General features: G+C 39.5%; 1 protein-coding gene across 5 annotated transcripts in view; it reads right to left on the bottom strand.

Moving 5' to 3' along the window:
- The window catches only part of ACAP2 (ArfGAP with coiled-coil, ankyrin repeat and PH domains 2), a 143186-nt gene extending 128580 nt beyond the window's left edge, over positions 1–14606 (bottom strand). For 3 of the 5 annotated variants that reach the window (XM_037037662.1, XM_037037660.1, XM_037037661.1), the window contains exon 1: positions 14284–14605. In XM_037037662.1, the coding sequence (XP_036893557.1) occupies positions 14284–14336 (53 nt within the window). In that variant the 5' untranslated portion in view covers positions 14337–14605. Of the gene's footprint in view, positions 1–14283 lie in introns of all 5 variants that reach the window. The other 2 variants (XM_037037658.1, XM_037037659.1) reach the window with 1 other exon arrangement.
- Between the last annotated feature and the right edge of the window lie 5005 nt (positions 14607–19611).

Genomic DNA, 19611 nt, shown 5'->3' with positions numbered 1-19611 from the left:
ATATGGGAGGTAATCAACTGATGTTTCTCTCTCGAATCAGTGTTTCTCTCCCTTCCTCTCTCTCCAAAAGCAATGAATAAAATGTTCTCAGGTAAGGATAAAAAAATAAATGGTGGTGGGTGGGTATTCTTAACTTCATGTAGGGAAGTTTTCCTAATACCAGTTCAGGTGACTTTGAGGGTCCATTTATTAAAGCTGGGGACAGTAAAACAAGGAAGGGCTTAGCATAGAAGCAACTGGAGAGCCTAGACAGGGCTCCCTTAGCCCACTGGGAAGCCAGTGAAAAGGAGCCTTGGGGACAGGTTCATGGAATTAGACTTGGGCAAGCTGCTCCTGCCCATTTCTCCCTGGCTGCAAGTCTCTGTGGGGACCCTTAGAGTTTAAGAGATGTGTGCCTGTGAGGGAAGAAGTGAGTGAAAGAAATGACATGAGCTGCTTGCTCCCCAGAGGGAGAGTGCGCAAAGAAAATATTTTTAATAAATATACAAAAATAGTCACTTCTTTAAGAGCATACACACACACACACACACACACACACACAGAAAGAGGGAGGAATCAAAGTACTAATATTTGTTTGGACTAGTCTTTCTTTTTTTTAATTGGAATAAAATTTATCAATATCGTCTAAAATTTTAAGTGTATAACCTCTCTGACCTGAATTATTATGATCCTTTTAGGCATTACATTATAGATACAACAAGTCAAACACACCAGGAGTTTAGAGGTAAGATAAGAAAAAATAAAATAAAAATAAAAAACTCATTAGGGAGATTGGTTGATTAAATTACCATTCAATAATTAGTATGCAGCCATTTAAAGAACATGCAGCCATTTAAAGACTAAGACAGATATGTTTGACCTACAAAGAAATATGATTATATTGTTAAGTGAGAAAATATTGAAGTGTAGCAAACTGAATATAATCCGATCGTATTCATGCACAACAAAAAATGCATGTGTTGGCATAAATAGAACAAAACACCTGACAGCATAAGCTCTAAGTTGTTAGCACTCAGATATTATTTTAAACATTTGTATTTTACTATTTTTCCAATTAATGTAAATTGTTTTTAAAATTTGTGGAAGAAAAAAAGTTTCTTAATTTTTAAAAAATCATCACCCCCGTATGTTCTGATTTTAGAGAGAGGTGGAGAGACAGAACTATCTATCAATCAGTTGCCTCCCATACACTCCCCAACCACGGATTCAAACTGCAACCTAGGCGTGTGCCCTGACTGGGAATGGAACCCGCAACCTTGTACTGTACAGGTTGATGCTTCAACCAAGTTACCAGCCAGGGCCATAATATATTTTTTTCCATAATATTTTTTTAAGGCAGAAGAGAAGAGCATTGCAGACTATGGCATTGTTTAGGTGACATGGAACAAAATCCGAACATAGAAGACATAGGAGGTAGAGTATATTAGAAGACCTTAGCAAAGCTTACCTCAAAAGCAATGTAAAGGCCCTGGCCGGATAGCTGTCGGTTAGAGCATTGTCTGATACACCAAGGTTGCAGGTCTGATCTCCATTCTGGGCATGTATGAGAAGCAACCAATGAATGCATAAGTAAGCACATGTTTCTTTCTCTTTCTCTCTCTCAACCTCTCTTTCCCCTTCCTCTCTTACTCTAAAAACAATGAAATAATTTGTTTAAAAAAGGCAGAATTTTGCGGTATAAAAGTAAAATTGATGAAATTAGTATCTCAAAAAGGCTCTCAATACAATACAATGATTATAGATAGCACTGGGTTGGGCAGGGAACAGGTTTCTAGCAAAGTGCTATAATGAAATTGTCTAAAACAGGTGGTTAGAGATCAGTCTGGGGTTTAACACAGTAATTTTGGTACTAATTAGTGCGATACAAATGTTATCGTATCATTCACGGGCTAAAAACTCTAATGGCTATCCACAGCAATTTTTTTAAACTTTTAAAAAAGATTTTATTTATTTATCTTTAGAGGGGGGAAGGAAGGAAAGGAGAGAAACATCAATGTATGGTTGCCTCTCATGCATTCCCTGCTGGGAACTGGCCTGCAACCCAGGCATGTGCCCTGACTGGGAATTGAACCACGATCCCTTGGTTCGCAGGCCCGCACTCAATCCACTAAGCTACACCAGCCAGGCTCCACTGCAATTTTGAATGATTTACTCATTCCAGAGGAAGAGAATAAGGGATGCAGTTAGAGACAGCCAGTGTGAAACTGTGTATTACCTATAATCATTGGGTTAAAGACAGGGAGAGGAGTTTATTATTTTCTGTTTACATATAATAAAAGTAGTGGTCCTTGAATAAAGGTTCAAAGCCAAATTACCAAAAAGCCTTTTCAAAGTATCTTTGCCTATGAGTCTTACTCTCCCCAAAAGTTCTGAGTCAGTATGTCTGGAATAGAATCTAAACAAAGGTATTTTGGAAAAAGTTCCCTGAGTGATTCTAATGTGCACTTCTGGTTACAAACTGGTTGTTGACTGTATGAGTGGGTTCTCAGAGAATTATTAAAATAAAAAGAAAACTAAAACCTTCTTGATATAGAGAGCAAAGGCCTTGACACTAATTCATTTGCTAACTTTCATAGTCTCAAATTCCTACTTTCATAACATCGCTGTATTTTTACTTTAATGACTGCTACCAGCACGTATGGTCAGAATACAGCTGTTGGAGTCAAATCAAAAGAAATGCCATTGTTACATCTCTTGGAATCATAGTAAAGCAGCACTAGTAATGCATCAGTGCTGCAGTCATAGGAAAGATTATACAAAACTCACACAATAGCTGATTGATAAGCAAAAAATCTCCACAACAGTGCTCTTCAATTGTGAGTGGCAGTTTGAATTAAACCGTTTGTCATTGGTACAGAATTTTTCTACTGTCATAGCTAGCTTTCCACCACACTTAAAAGACATCAGTTTTTAAATAAATACTGTAAAAACGAGATTACTTCTTAATACCTTAAAATGTTACATTCTTTTTGAGAGATTCAGACCCATTTAGTAAATTATTTTTGCAAAGAATTCTTTTTCTAATCAACTGTTTAGAAATAAGTTTCCTGGAGCTATGTATCTTTACACTATAGAAAAGAACTCCTCTGTAAAGTAACAGTTTAGATACCAGACAACTCTCACATTCAAGTTACATTTTCCATGTCAAAAAATGAGGGGTCGATGTTTATGACTTAACTTTTTTTCCTAATTTTAAATATATTCTAATTTTTTCCTAATTTTAAATAGATTCTATTGATTGTGCTATTACAATTGCCATATTCCCTGCCCTTTATTCCCCTCCGCCCTGTACATCCCCTCCCACTTGCATTTTCCCCTTTAGTTCATGTCCATGGGCCATACAAGTTCTTTGGCTTCTACATTTCCTATACTATTCTTAACCTCCCCCTGCCTATTTTCTACCTGCCATTTATGGCACTTACTCTCTGTACCTTTTCCCCTTCCCCTTCCCACTCTCCCACTTATACCCTCCATGTGATCTCCATTTCTGTGATTCTGTTCCTGTTCTAGCTGTTTGCTTAGTTTGTTTTTGTGGGGTTTTTTTGTTCAGTTGTTGTTAGTTGAATTTGTTGTCATTTTACTGTTCATATTTTCTTCCTTCTTTTTCTTAGATAAATCCCTTTAACATTTAATATAACAAGGGCTTGGTAATGATGAACTCCTTTAACTTGACCTTGTCTGGGAAGCACTTTATCTGCCCTTCCATTCCAAATGATAGCTTTGCTGGATAGAGTAATCTTGGATGTAGGTCCTTGCCTTTCATGACTGAATATTTCTTTCTAGCCCCTTCTTGCTTCCAAGATTTCTTTTGAGAAATCAGCTGACAGTCTGATGCGAACTCCTTTGTAAGTAACTGTCTCCTTATCTCTTGCTGATTCTAGGATTCTCTCCTTCATTTTCATCTTGGGTACTGTAATTATGATGTGCCTTGGTGTGTGCTTCCTTGGGTCCAACTTCTTTGGGACTCTGTGGACTCCCTGGAAGTCTATTTCCTTTGCCAGACTGAGGAAGTTCTCCTTCATTATGTTTTCAATTTCTTGCTATTCCTCTTCTCCTTCTGGCACCCCTATGATTCAGATGTTGGAACATTTAGAGATGTCCTGGATGTTTCTAAGACTCTCCTCATTTTTCTGAATTCTTGTTTCTTCACTCTATTCTTGTTGAATGTTATTTTCTTCCTTCTGCTCTAAACCGTTGATCTGAGTCCTGTTTTCCTTCCCGTCACTGTTGGTTCCCTGTACATTTTTCTTTATTTCACATACTGCAACTTTCATTGCTGCCTGGGTCTTTTTTATGCAGTTGAAGTACCCAGTGAATTCCTGGAGCATCCTGATAACCAGTGTTTTGAACTGTGCATCTGTTAGGTTGCCTATCTCTTCGTCACTTAGTTGTATTTTTTCTGGAGCTTTGATCTGTTCTTTCATTTGGGCCATTTGTTTATTTTGGTGTGCTTGCTATGTAGTATGGGGCAGAACCTTAGGTATTCACCAGGGCAGGGCAACCCATGTGGCTGTGTTGTGACGCTGTATGTGGGAGAGGGGTCCAAGAGGGGCACTGCTGCTTGCTTTGCTCTCTGCTAGTTTTCACTTACTTCCCTGGCTACCTACAATCAAATTGACCCCTTCTGGTACTGATTCCTAGGTGGGTGTGTTTGCGTACATTCTAGGACCCTATGGGTTTCTCCAACAAATGCTCCTGTAAGGCTGGGAGTTTCTCATGCTGCTGCCTCAACCCCCACAGGTGTTTTCAATCAGAGGCTTTAAAGGCTTTTTCCCCTGCACTGGAACCCTTGGTTGTATGGTCTATCCCCCTCCCTAGTTGTTCCTCCTGGTTTACCTGTACAGGAATGTGGAACTGCCAAGACTACAAGCCAGCACCTCGCCAGGTCCAGCAGCTGCTGCCTTGACTTGAGTCCTTTCTGCCTGGCTGCCCTCTCCGTCCCCCCTACGGGTCTGGATGAATGTTTTCTTTAACTCCTTGGTTGTCAGACTTCCAAGGAGTTAAATACAGTTCAGACTTCCAATACAATTCAATTTTCCATCAGTTCTGGTTGGTGTTTGTTTTTAAATTTGTTGTTGTCCTTGTTTTGTTTGTAAGAGGAAGCACAGTGTATCTACCTATGCCTCCATGTTGGCCCAAAGTCTCTTAACTTCTTATAAAACGAATCAAACACATAAAATTAGCAAGAAGTATATGATGTGCTCCCATATAATAGCTTAGTTTCAATAATTAGCAAACTTTGGCATTCTTGTTGCATATAGTCCTATCTCTTTTTGCTGATGTACTTTAAAGCAAATCCAGATGTTGTATCTTTTACTGATCTTAACTAGATAAAGAATTTAACAGAACCTCTTTATCATTACCACATGTATGTAGTAATAATTCCTCAATAATCTCATACCTATTTCATGTTTGACTTTCCCAGACTGTCTCAAAAATGTATTTTCACAGTTTTGTTCAATATATCTATCATTTGAAAGCAAATTGTGATAGACTAAAATATTTTGCCTCAAAAGTTAATGCTATCCAAATTAGAACATGACAAATCTCTTTAAGAGCATCTCACTGTTTCTGTGATTCACCAAAACCAAAATCTTACCCAATTCCAAGTCTCAGATATGACCAAGACCTCTCCTAGTTTCCCAATAATCCAGTATTTTCTTAACAGTTAAATAACTTCAGTGACTGATGATGGATTAAAAGAATTAAGTTTGTATAGTCAGCTAAAGGTAACAAAAAAGCAATGCAGGAACCTTGATTGGATGCCGAATGAAAGGATAAAAAACTACTTATAAAAGACATTGTGAAATAACAGGAATATATATATATATGTATATATATATATATACATATATATATATATTGGTTTCTGCTCCTAGTTCATGTCATAGAGCTCCTAAAATCCTTGTAATTTCTTAAGTAATATGAACACTAAGCGCATCTCTGGTTCTAATATTTGTCTTTGTCCCCATCCCTCACACAGGGCTCATGAAACCTTCTAAATTCCTAAATGATAAGGCAACTCTGGGTGTGATTCTAGATGAAGGGTGGTCACCAAAAGACCAAGCCCTGATCCAGCGAGAGGACAGGGGAACAGTTAATAACTGGTCATGCCTTGTGAACATACCTCCATAAAATCCCAACTGCAGAGGGTTCAGAGAGTATCCAGGTAGGTGAACACATCTATCCATACCAGGAAGGTAAGACAGAAGCTCCTGTACTCAGAACCCTCCCAGACTTCATCCTATGCATATTTTCATCTGGCTGTTCATCTACACACTTTATCGTATCCTTTAGTAAACTGGAAACGTGCATGTTTCTGAGTTCTGTAAGCCCCTCTAGCAAATTACTCAGACCTGAGAAGGGGTCGTGGGAACCACCAACTACATAGCTGATTAGTCAAAATTCCCAGGTGATAATCTGAACTTGCAACTGTCATCTCAAGTGAGGGTGGGAAAGGGCAGCCTATGGGACTGCATCCTTAACCTCAGAGATCTGAAGCTACCTAAGTAGGCATTTTCAGGATTTGGTTAAATTGCAGCTACTGTGGAAGACTTGCTTCTTGTGTAGCGGAAAAAACTCACACATTTGGTGACCAGAAGTATCGAAAGTGAAGTGTTATGGGTCACTAGTAAAGGACAAATGTTTTTTTAATTTTATTTATTTATCTTTAGAGAGGAAGGGAAGGAGAGAAGGAGAGAATATCAACGTATGGTTGCCTCTTGTGAGTACCCTGATGGGAACTGGCCTGCAACCCAGGCATGTGCCTTGACTGAGAATCGAACCACGATAGTGTGGTTCGCAGGCCCGCGCTCAATCCACTGAGCTACACCAGCCAGGGCAAAGGACAAATTTTTGAAAGAGAGACACAGTAGAGAAGAGCTCAGATTTTCCCCACACAGGGGGAGGAAAACAGTTTTTCTTTTATAGACGCTATTTGCATATTTAGAAAAATTTGAATATGTAATTACTGTAGTGTTATAAACGTGGTGATACAGGAAAATGTCCTTATTTTTATTATTTTAAAGATTTTATGTATTTATTTTTTAGATACGGGGAAGGAAGGGAGAAAGAGAGGGAGAAAAACATTGATGTGTGAGAGAAACATTGATCAGTTGCCTATTACATCCCCCAACTGGAACCTGGCTCACAACCTAGGCATGTGTCCTGACTGGGAATCAAACAGGTGACCTTTTGGTTTGCAGGACAATACTACCCCACAGAGACACACTAGTCAGGGTGAATGTCCTTATTTTTAGATGATACATGTCAAACTTTCAAATGATTCAGGAAAAAAATGTACTTGCTGTGTGTGTATACATATGCATGTGTGTGGACAATAGAACCAATAAATGTGCTAAAATATTAACACATGGTGAATCTCAGATAAAAGACAAGTGTTCACTGCATGATCCTTTCACCTCTTCTGTAAGCTGTGGGAGGCAGAGGGGAAAGGGGAAGAATGTACTGACTGATTATTGTAAATAAAACTTTAAAACTAAAGGTCAAAAAGCATACTTTCATTTGCCAGAAATAAAATATAATAGTCTTTCCAGAAATTTTAACATAAAGCTTTTTGACATATGTAGTGTCATACTGTACATTCTAAATTATAATCTATATCCCACTTTTTTTCACATAATATATCATGAAAATTACCCCCCTAAATTGAGGTCTATAAAGTCATGTGCTGCTTAACAATGGGGATACATTCTGAGAAATGCATTAATAGGCAATTTTATCATGTGAATATCATAGGGAGCACTTAAACTAGATGAAATAACCTACTAATACCTACGCTATATGATATAACCTATAGTTCCTAGGCTACAAACTTGAGCAGCATGTTACTGTACAAAACAACACATGATTAAATCAAGCACAGGAGAAAATCCTGCAACCAAGAGATGCAGTAAACATGAGATGTATGAAGCTACTGCAGGTATAACATAGCAAACTGTTCTGCATCAAACTTTGTTTTTATAAGTTGAAAGAATACATTCTAAAATAACAATGAAAAGTATCTAAATACATAAATCAGTGATGGTTATTACCATTATCAAGTACTATGTACTGTACATAACTATGTGGTATACTTTTAGACAACTAACAACAAAGTTTGTTTACACCAGCATCACTGCAAACAGACGAGTAATGAATACACTGTGACTTTGGAACAGCTACAACATCACTAAGTAATAGAACATTTTCAGCTCCATCTAATCTTATGGGACTACCATTGTATATGAGGTCTGCCATTGACCAAAATGTCAGTTATATGGCACAAGACTACACCTCATTCTCTTATGAATGGCAGAATACTGCAGTGGTTTTCATAAAGGGTTAGCAAACTTTTCATAAATATTAAGTTTTGAGGACCATACAGTCCCTGTTCCAACTCCTCAATTCTGTTATAGTAAAAAAAGTAGCCATGGATAAGACATAAATAAATAAGCAAGTCTGTGTTTCAATAAAACTTTACTTATAGATACTAAAATGTAAGCTTTGTATAATTTTTATGTGTTGTGAAATTATCTTTTGGTTTTTTCAACTTTTAAAAACGTAAAAAGTTAGTTCACATAGAGATGACAACATAAGTAGTTGCAGAAATATAAAATACAAACAGGGACTATAATAAACAACACTAGTGATGGTGTGGGGTAGGTACTTAAAATATCAGGGAGATCACTGTGTAAAGTATACGATTGTCTAACCACTATGCTGAACACCTAAAACTAATACAAAATAATGTTGAACATAAACCATAATTGAAAGATACACATTTTTAAAAAGTAATGAGAATCCAATTTGTGGTGACCAGGGTAAAAAAAAAAGGGTGGGGGGCCCCTCCCTAACCAGGTAGCTCAATTGATTGGAGTGTCATCCCAATATGCCAAGGTTGTAGTTTTGATCCTCAGCCAGGGCATACAGAGGAAACAACCAATGAATGCATAAACGAGTGGAATAACAAATCAATTGTTATTCCTCTCTTTAAAAATCAATCAATAAAAAAATTTTCTAAACTGAGACTCAAGAATTTCATTAAACCTAGCACCGGTCTTCAAAAGAGTGGGGATCACCCTGACTGTACAAATTATATAAAGTACTTAAAATGATCCTAGGTTGCTATTAGGTGCTTTCTATATGGCAGGTATCATTATAGTTAATAGCTAAACAACACTGTACTGGCACAATTTTTCCAATATATAAGCAATATGATAAATATCTTTGCTCATATGACTGCACAATTTTCCTATTATTCCTTAAAAGAAATGCCTAGATGTAAAAATGCTGAAACAAAGTAGATGTATTTTTAAATCCTAAGATATTTTATTACTCTGTCCTTTGAAGAAGCTACACCAAACCACATTCTTTCCACCAGCAGAACTGTTTCCCTAAAGCTTTTCAAAAATGGAAACTCTTAAAAAATTGTCACTTTGACAAACTGGCTCACTTCAACTTTAAATATTCACTCTTATTGCACCTTAGTCCCTTAGTTTCATCATCACTCTTTCCAAAGTACTTTTGGAAGCACTGTATAGCAGATTGTATTTACCAAAGATTGCCACACATGGTCTTCTGCAACATGGCCTTGGCAATCTACCATCAAGATGGTGATCCCTGTGACTGCTCTCACACAATACAGGAGAAATAATATTGTATCTGTTCCAAGCTTAGCCCTTAACTGGCCTGGTAGCTTCAACCTATGTTTCTTAAAAATGAGCTAACTACCCTCACACAAAACATGCTGTGGGAAGCCTGAGACATTCAGAAAAGTCCAGAAAGATGACACGCCAGGTGAAGAAAGACAGACAGACCAAGAAGCACCAGAATGTCAGACAAATGAATGCACAAGCCACAATGAAAGTGAATGAACCAGTCTCAGGTACCCAACTGTCATAACATGGATCAGAGATGAATCATCCAGCCAAGACCTTTCCAGACTCCTGACCTATTAATCATAAGCACAACCGAAAGGTTATTTTAAGTCACTGATTTTTAGTTTCATTACAAAGCAATAGATAACCAGAACATCATTTAAAGTAAACACTAATAAAAATTTAGCATCACTTCCAGCCAAAATGAAGGCATAGGTAGGTATACTTTGCCTCCTCACACTACCAAAAGAAGGACAACAACAAATTTAAAAACAAAAAACAACCTGAACTGCCAGAAAATTGAACTGTATGGAAGTCAAGACAACCAAGGAGTTAACTTATTTGAAAAAATAATGAAGGAAAAATCCCCTAAATGGCAAAAGAAATAGACTTCCAGGGAGTCCACAGAGTCCCAAAGAAGTTGGACCCAAGGAAGCACACACCAAGGCACATCATAATTACAGTACCCAAGATGAAAATGAAGGAGAGAATCCTAGAAGCAGCAAGAGATAAGGAGACAGTTACCTACAAAGGAGTTCGCATCAGACTGTCAGCTGATTTCTCAAAAGAAATCTTGGAAGCAAGAAGGGGCTAGAAAGAAATATTTGAAGTCATGACAGGCAAAGACCTACATCCAAGATTACTCTATCCAGCAAAGCTTTCATTTAGAATGTAAGGGCAAAGACTATACTTTCAGGGATCATTTCTATAGTTCATTAGAATGGAAGGGCAGATAAAGGTCAAGTTAAAAGAGTTCATCATCAGCAAGCCCTTACTATATGAAATGTTAAAGGGACTTATCTAAGAAAAAAGAGAATAAAAATATGAACAATAAAATGACAACAAACTCATAACTATCAACAAATGAACCTAAAAGAAAAGAACAACAACAAAAAAGAAAAACTAAGCAAACAGCCAGAACAGGAACAATATCAGAAATGGACATCACATAGGGAGTTCAGTCGGGAGGGGGGAGGGAGGAATAGGGGGGAAAGGTACAGGGAAAAATAAGCATAATTAGCAGGCATAAAATAGATGGGGAAAGATAAAAAATGGTATATAAAACAGCGGACTCAAAGAACTTATATGTACAACCCATGGACATGAACTAAGGGGGGGGATGCTGGAGGGTTAGGGGGGACAAAGTGGAGGAGGAATAAAGGGGGAAAAATTGGGAAAACTGTAATAGCATAATCAATAAAAAAATACTTTAAAAAGAATAAAAAATGTACCAGATAAAGACTGAAGCATTTAAAGGATTGCTAATGCCAAGAGTTATTGTTTAGACCAAAAATCTCTCATTAAAGCACCAATTAATCCAACTTTGTTTCATGCAAAATATTCACTTACTAGTGAACCATGATTACATAAAGGAGAAGCACAATTTGTAAAACTTTTACAAAATTTTAAAAAGCAACCCTGCATACAATTATAGGCCAAACAAGTTCAAACTTCAACAAATGTTTGTCAAAACTGAAAAGTCCCACCTTAAAAATGTACACTTAGATACATTTACTTTCTTGTAGATTTTCAGATGGACAATATTTCAACTTTTAGAAGGGTTTTTCAAAGAACTAAAAAGGCAACCCAAAATTACACAACAAAATGTGCCTTCTAATCTAAAGAGGAAAAAAAGTTTATTGGCATGTAAAAGTAACCACTGACTTCATTCAAATGACTAAAGACAATGCTGCAAATTGCAAGATCTTTCTCCCCTTACTTTAACTAGTCCTCCCTTATCAATTTAATAGAAAATTTTTCAAATTTTTCTTCAGCAAGATTTGCCTTTTGCATTGCCTTTTACAATTTCATAGCAGCCAAGGCAGTTATATCCACATGCCAAACCACCTATATGCCACAAGATTCACTTATGAATTAAAATAAAAATAGGCCCTTGTTGGTGTGGCTCAGGGGATCAAGAACCCACCTGCAAACCAAAGGGTTGCTAGTTCCATTCCATCAGGACACATGCCTGGGTTTGGGCCAGGTCCCCAGTAGGGGGCATGTGAGAGGCAACCACACATCGATGTTTCTCTCCCTTGCTTTCTCCCTCTCTTCCTCTCTCTAAATTAATAAAATCGTTTTTAAAAATAAAAATAGGTATTAACTTAAAAACAGCATTATAGATTAGGAAATTACATTGAATAAATAGGGTGGCTGCCTTGCTATCAAAAAACAAGCCCAGCTCTCACAAATCTTTTGTTTTGATATGAAAGTTTTACTATATCACTCATAAAAATGTACAATACTCTTAAAAGTTAAGTTTCTTTTACACATAAAGTGTATGAATAAAACTACTCCTGAAATAGTCTTTTCAAATGCTATAGAAACCTACTTAGTAATGGGATTACAGAAAAACAATAAAATTTAGGAATGTAAATTATGAGACCTTTTATTTATTGGTATTGTTCCCTCTACTGTATATCTAATCTAGTTTCAAAAATAGACACTGGAATAGATATTGGAGTTCTTTGAATCTTTTTCTTCCCAAATTACCACCAACAGTAATTGGTATTCTGGAAACAACTCTTGAAAGTCTCCACTATCTTAATTAAAGTAGAATATTATATTCATATTTAATAAAACTTCACTATACTATTCCATACAAGTTAATCAGTATCTTCCCCTCTTGTTTTATATTCAATAACTCCTTTATTTCAAAAACAAAGATATATGGTTTTGACCACCAGTGGCTAAAGCTTTCTGGGTCACTTCTCTCAGCATTTTTTTAATCAAATCTAAAATGTGGAAGAAACTGAGCACAAAGCCATATATATTCTCTAGGAGGAAAATGTTGTGATTATTGCAGTAAAAAACAACATAAATAGATGACATTCAGAAAAATTTCACACAAGTATAATTTTATAAGGTACACTTTAAAAATTACTTCACTTGCCACACGGTTCTGGAATCTAACTTGTAAAGCTGTCCTAAACAATCCATCTCTGTCTCCTGAGTCCTTCAATTCACGTAGAACAAAGAAGTTTCAAAAACTAATACTAACAAGAGCAATCAAACAAGGTGCAGTTTTTTACAAGCAACAGCCCTAAACTCTAAATAAAATTACGAACAAAAATAAAAAATAAACAATCAAAACCAGAAAGTGTTCTTGAATTTTCTCCTAGAATAGTTCTTAGTTTTACAATGGTTTGCTTTTCACTGAAAAAAGAACGGGAAATCTAATTAACAGTGATAAGGATGAGAACAGTTAGTTCCCAGGCAGAAAATGCAAGAGTTCACAACGCATCACACACATTCCACCCACTCCCTCAATGTTCTGGGGGAGCTTTCAAGAAATGTCACTATCGAATGCCATTTTTAAGGCCTTTAAAAAAAAAAGGCCTCAGGAGAGTCCTACTCCTGTAAATGCACTATAAAATACAACGTAGGAAAACTTCATTTTCCAAAACCATTCAAGAATTTCCTAAGATACCTGAAAAAGAAAGAGCATATACTCTGGAACCCTCAGGCCTGCCGCCTCTCACACGGGAGGGAGAGCAACCCATGAGAATCCGAGTCACCAGAAACTGCCACCAGGTCAGTTTCTGTGACAGATCCGCTGGGAGCATCCAGCTGTGATCCGGGGCCCTCCCTGACACGCTGCTGGAAGAAGAACGTAAATGCAATCTTCAGAGCCCTCCCACTTCCGTTCTCAAAAAGAAATGCACTGCTTCTCCTACACTTCATTTCTTAACCCAATACCTCACGATAGCGATGCCCCCTTCAAAAAGCTTAAGCGGAAAGCAAAGCAGATAGTCTTGGACCAGAGTCGACTGAATGTGCGATTTGGTCAAAGGGCTTCCACCCCCGACTCCAGTGCAAATCACCCGCCAGCGCCTTCCTGAGAGCCCGTCTGGCAGGGGAAAGACAAGCAATACAAGTCGACGTCCCAGTTCGCCGGCCCCCACTACTTCCTCCACGGGGTAAAGGGAGCGGAAAAGCGCAAAGAGGAACTAAGTGAACTGCGAAAGGGTGCCCAGCAATCGCCCTTGAAGAGGGGGTGAGGGATAGAAACGGAGGAGCGGAAGGAAGAGGAAAGGAAGAGCTGCAAGAGACAGGGGACGAGAGCGCGCGCCAGAAAAGGGCACGAGTCTTCGGGAACGCGGCTGCACCCCAGTCCTCGGAGCACGGCGGGTGCGCCAGGCCTCCGGGTTGCTTCGCCTGGGTCAGAGGGCTAGGAAGTGGGATGAGGAGACACCGTCCCCCCCTCCCGACCACCCTCGCAGCTCTGGAAGAGTCGTTCCGGGCTGCAGGGCTCTGGCTGGGTCGGAGGCTGAGAAAACTGCCGCTTGCCCCGTCGGAAGGAGAGGGCTGCGGCACCCTTTTCGCGTTTCGGCAGCCGGTTTTCACGCCCACCCAACGCCCGGGGACTCAGCTCCGGGGTGACGCCTGCCGCACCAGCTACCTGAAGCGGGGCGAGTCCTTCAGACACTCCTCGAAATCCACCATCATCTTCATCCTGCCTCTGCTTCGCCTAGCCGGCGGCGCTGGAGGAGCTTGAGGAGCGTAAGGAGCCGCGGGAGCGGCCGCGCTGGGTACCCAAACGGCTACGGCGGACGCACGGCTGCCACTAGCGTTGAACGGAGCTGACCAGGCAGCCTCGCCCGAGGGTCATAGCAGCCGCGAAGACCGCGGCAGTAGCGACGGCTGGTCAGGCCCTTCTTCTTCCCGCCCCCTAGCAGAACGCCGGCCTTAGGGAAACGGCCGGGGAGTGACAGCTTCAGCCAGCCAGCCACAAACCCAGCAGCCAATGGGAGGGGCTTCCGGCAGCACCGCCTGCGGCGCTCTGGCAACCCATCTGAGCGACAATAGCCCAAGCCAATGAACAGAGCGACCGTGGATGCCTTCTTGCTACAGGCGTTCCCGAGGGCCAACCGGGTTGCGCCGATATCGTCAGGCGGGACGTACCAGTTGCTGGGAGGCTGGAGGCTGAAGCTCCTTGGGAAGGAAGTCACGTGTCAGCGCACCCCGCTTCCCTCCTAGACCCCGCCTCTTTTCCTGCTTCTCCAGCCCCTCCCTGCTGAGCTGCCAACGCGGAGAAGCTCCTCCTGTAGGTCCTAGTAAGGACAGTTATTTTTTTTAAGGCTGCTTTGGCAGAAATCTGAAGAGGTTAGGAGAAATTATAAAAGGAAGAGATAGGCCAAGCCACCGCTTCCTTTCAGTTTAAAGAAACTGAAGCCAGGAAAGGAGCGACGGTGAACGTTAATGCTAGAATCCGTCTTTCAGCTATTGGCTTTTCATCGGTTATAATTTAGAAATCTCTCTAATGTGTATCTTTTTATATAACCAGACTACTTCCTGAAGGAGCTGATATTTAGGGTGGCATCGAAAGATCAGAAGAATTCAGACAGGTATGAAAGGTAGGATGTTTCGTGTGGAGGAACCGTTCTTAAAACCACGGAAGACATTCCTTACAGACACCTTTCTCTCTGTAGCCTTCCCCAGTTCTAAGATGATAGGGTTCTGAAAATCAGGCTCACTTACTCCATCCAACTTGCAGCACCTACACCATGGATACATTATATTTAAATGTATACTTTTTAAACCCAACCTAAAAAGCATAAGCGTATTTAGAAAAATGCACACGTAGGATGTTCTAACAGCAGAGTGGCTCTGAGTGAAAGCCTGCAGGGAAACTCCCTGGCTTTACCTCCTAGCTTTCTCACTGTAAAATGCGTATAACACCACTGACCTAATAGAATTGTATTGAGGCTGAAATAGATAAGACCTCTAAAGGTTCTTAACACTGTGTTACATAGTACCCATTCGGTAAATTAAATGTTAACTATTACTATAATTGTACCGCTTTTTTCTTCAGTGCCATAAACAGTAGTTAAGCATAAGCCTTCTCACCTCTACTGCCTAACGTCTTCGACTATCTGGCTAACTATATAGCATAATAGCTTGTTGCTTTTCATAACATCTGGTTATAACTTGATCTCTTTAGCACCTTTAGGAATTAACAGTGTAATTTTGAGAATTTCAAAGAATATACAAGCTCTATAAATGTGTCTTCTTTTGTTTTATAAACTTGGTTTCTCTTTTTAATTGAATTCTATACTCTTGGAATCTACACAGCTTCTTCTGATAATTAGAAACTATTGACACTCAAACATTACAGGTCCTCAAACACTTCAGTTAATCAAGCCAACCTCTTCTAGATTTGTCACTTCTATGTCAAATTTAGAAATAGAGTAGACCATTTCCACATTTAATTGAATTCCTGATGCATAACAACTAATCTGTATATACAATACCTTACTGTTTTAACACAGTATAACTTTTTGGAAGATGCCTAAAGTGACACTTTGATATTCAAATTAAAATTAAGCTGCATGACACCATCAATACAAATAACTAAGCTAAATATCAAATAAACATTTTTTGTGGATGTCTAAATTTACAGATACCCATTTAATGATAGCAATTTTGCAATTTTTCGTCTCTGTCCCACGGTAAAGCAAGCATTACAGGGTGTCAATGGTAAGATATGTCCTAAAGACATGTTAAGAAATATTAGAACCCTAACCTGGTAACTTAGTTGTTTAGAGTGTCAGCCTGATACACCAAGGTTATGGGCTCCATTTCTGGTCAGAGCACATCCAAGAAGCAACCAGTGAATGCATAAGTGAAACAAATTGATCTCTCTTTCTCTCCCTCCCTCTCTCTCTTTCTCCCCACAAAGAGCAATAAAAAAAGAACTATTAAGAGTGGGTTGGCAGGCCTGAGAACCAAAGGATTGTGGTTCGATTCCCAGGCAGGGCACATGCCTGGATTGCAGGCCAGTTCCCAGTAGGGAACACAACAGGCAACCATATATAGATATTTCTCTTCCTCTCCCCTTCCCCTCTAAAGATAAATAAATAAAATCTTTAAAAAAAAAGCGTGGGTTGGGTGGAAATCCCAAAGTGTCACAGGTCATAAAAATAAGTTTCAGGGCCACTCTGCAACTTCTGCTATATATTTTTTGACAATTCCTGATGTGTCATTTTAACCCATGCTTTTGGAGTTTATCACTTTAATCTGTCTCTCAGTCCCCAGATCCAAGGAGAAAATCTGATCAACACAGCTCATTTTTCCATGACAAGTCACACAGGCCTCAGTCATTTGTATAGGAATGGGGATAGGGATGGGGGCCGCAGGACAGCTGACTGGTAGACAACGCAATTGCCCTGAAAGAGGATGTTGATGTCTGGTCCCCATTAAACACAGCTATTAAACTCACATTCATCTAGGACTTTGGCCTCTGACTCACAGTCCTCCACCCCAATTCCTACCGTTAATTAAGGTGATTTCAACATTCACTTGTTCCTTCACTCAATAATAGTCACTGAGCATCTTCTCTGGCCAGACCCTATGGTAGGCTCTGAGGTTTATGGGTAAAATAAACAGTTTATATCTAGAGCTTTCAAACCAGAAGGGGAAGCACACCATAAATTCTGGACCAGGAATATGCACAGGGAGCTACCCATACACAGACAGTCATTTCTTCTGAGGAAGGAAATAAGGTTCATATATGTCTGTAAATATGAAGAATCTTGAAAAAGTAAGCTCTAACAGAAGACTCATAACATCATAGTCTCCACATATTTCCTTTTACTCATATCTCATTTTACTCTCTATTGCATTCTGTTCTCCACTCCCTATCCAGCCCCATCAACTTTTTTCAATAAGGACACTTTCTAATTGCCAAACCAAAGAGCACGTTTCAGTACTTGTTTTTCTTGACAGTGCTTCAGCACTGGACATTGTTGGCAACTATTTTCACCTTGAAAACTTACGGCACTCTCCTGCTTTAAATTTTTCAAAGGTTTAATATCACCTAAAGCTATGCTTTTAAAACTTTCCTTAATCATGGAACCCTTTGTTTAAAAGAAAAAGTATTTCACCAATACCCGCCATCAAATGAACAAAAGCAGAGCTTACGTGGTTGAAACAGGGGAGGGAGACCCAGTGCTTTATCACCTGGCCCCACTTCTCATTCCCAGGTGACTCACCAGTGGACTCCAAGAAGTAGTCACGGCTCCACTGAGTATAATATGAAAACCACAGATCTGTAGAAAAAACTCCAAATCCCTTAATTTCAAAATTGATCTTTCCTACCAGAAGGCCCAGTCTCTCTGCTCCAAATGGGTTCACCCACCCATGAAGGAATTCTCAGCTGCTTCAGTGCACTTCTCTCTCAACCCCACCTTGGTACACGATGTTTCCTCTGCCTGAATGGGCCTCCTCCCTTTGTGTGCCTGGCGAGCTCCAATCTACTGTTTAAAACTTGGCTTAAATGGAACCTCTTCAGGTACTTGCCTGTCACAGTGACATGACTTTTTTGTGCTCTGACTGTTCTGGCACCCATTGTACATAACTCTGTTAGAATAGAGTTCAGTTCAGTATTCTCATTTGAGATTTTTATAACCATATTCTCCTCAGACCTGTAGCTTTTGGGTGTTAATATGTTCTTTTCATCTTTGTAGCTCTAGTACCTACCTAGCTCAGTGCCTGGCATTTACTAAGCATCTGATAAATGATGAACAAATGGATTTATTTTTCTCCCAAAGTGGTATTTTTCTATTCATACCCCCATGATTACTTGACACACATATGTATTTCCCCACCATATTATGAACTCAGATAATGAGACTTGACTGTGACAATTAAATAAGACATTCATAAAAAGTGCCTAATAATGCCTGGGTCATTGATAGTTTTCATGTGGGCTGTAACAGAATCCCCTGTAGAGTTTTTCTGTGTTTTTTGGTTTGTTTGTTTTAATATAGATTCGTGGGCCCTACCTCCTAAATCAGATTTCCACAGGTGGGGCCTAGGCAGAAGGCCCACCAATGATTCTGATGCCCAGCTTTCATAACTGAAAGTCAATAACTGCTAGCTAATGTTCACTTTATAACTCCAGGACCTGGCACAGAGACCAATGATGTAGTAGGTGCTCACTAAATATAGGTTGGGTTGAAATTGAAATATATAATGTTTCCAATATTCAGAACATAACATATTTTCTATATGTAACAAGCCAAGGGTTGAGGTGAAGAGATAAATTTAGGCTAAAGGGGCCCAGACCATAACTCAATTCTTTCTCATCATTGGGTCTGTGCTTCAGTGAGCCCCCGCTGCTTTCCCTTTCTTCTACATCCTTCCCACCTTCCTGTCTTTAGTAGACAGTAAGAAGACTTACTCTGTGTAACTGCAATCCCCACAGATCCAAAACATCACAGTTTCTAAGTATTTGCTTTCTAATTTTGATTTGACTGTGGTCTATCCTGAGAGCTTTCCTGGAGTCTCTCTCTCTCATAATCATCACGTTTAATTGAATCTCAGATCCTGTAAACTGTTTCCCATGTAATAGCTCTTGAATTTGTGCCCACCTTCCAAACCTCAATGCCACTGTCTTGGTTCAGTTCTTCTGTACCTCTCTTCTGGATTATCCTAAATAACATCCTAAATGGGCTCCTTGCCTGTTCTGGGCTGAGTTGTATTAACCCCAAATTTGTATGTTGAAGCCGTAGATGCCAGTGACCCAGAATGTGACTGTGTTTGTGGATAGGTTTCTAAGGAGGTAATTATGGTTAAATGAGGTTATAAGGACGGGGCTCTAATCTAATATGATTGGTGCCCTTCTAAGAAGAGGAAGAGATGCAAGTGCACACAAAGGCCATGTGAAGGCACGAATAGAAGGTAGACATCCACAAGCTAAGGAACAAGGCCTCAGGAGAAATGAGAC

The sequence above is a fragment of the Sturnira hondurensis genome, unplaced genomic scaffold (genome assembly GCF_014824575.4).
Source record: "Sturnira hondurensis isolate 20B ecotype Veracruz unplaced genomic scaffold, ASM1482457v3 Scaffold0023357, whole genome shotgun sequence".
Lineage (NCBI taxonomy): Eukaryota > Metazoa > Chordata > Mammalia > Chiroptera > Phyllostomidae > Sturnira > Sturnira hondurensis.
This window is presented reverse-complemented; position numbering and strand designations above follow the sequence as displayed.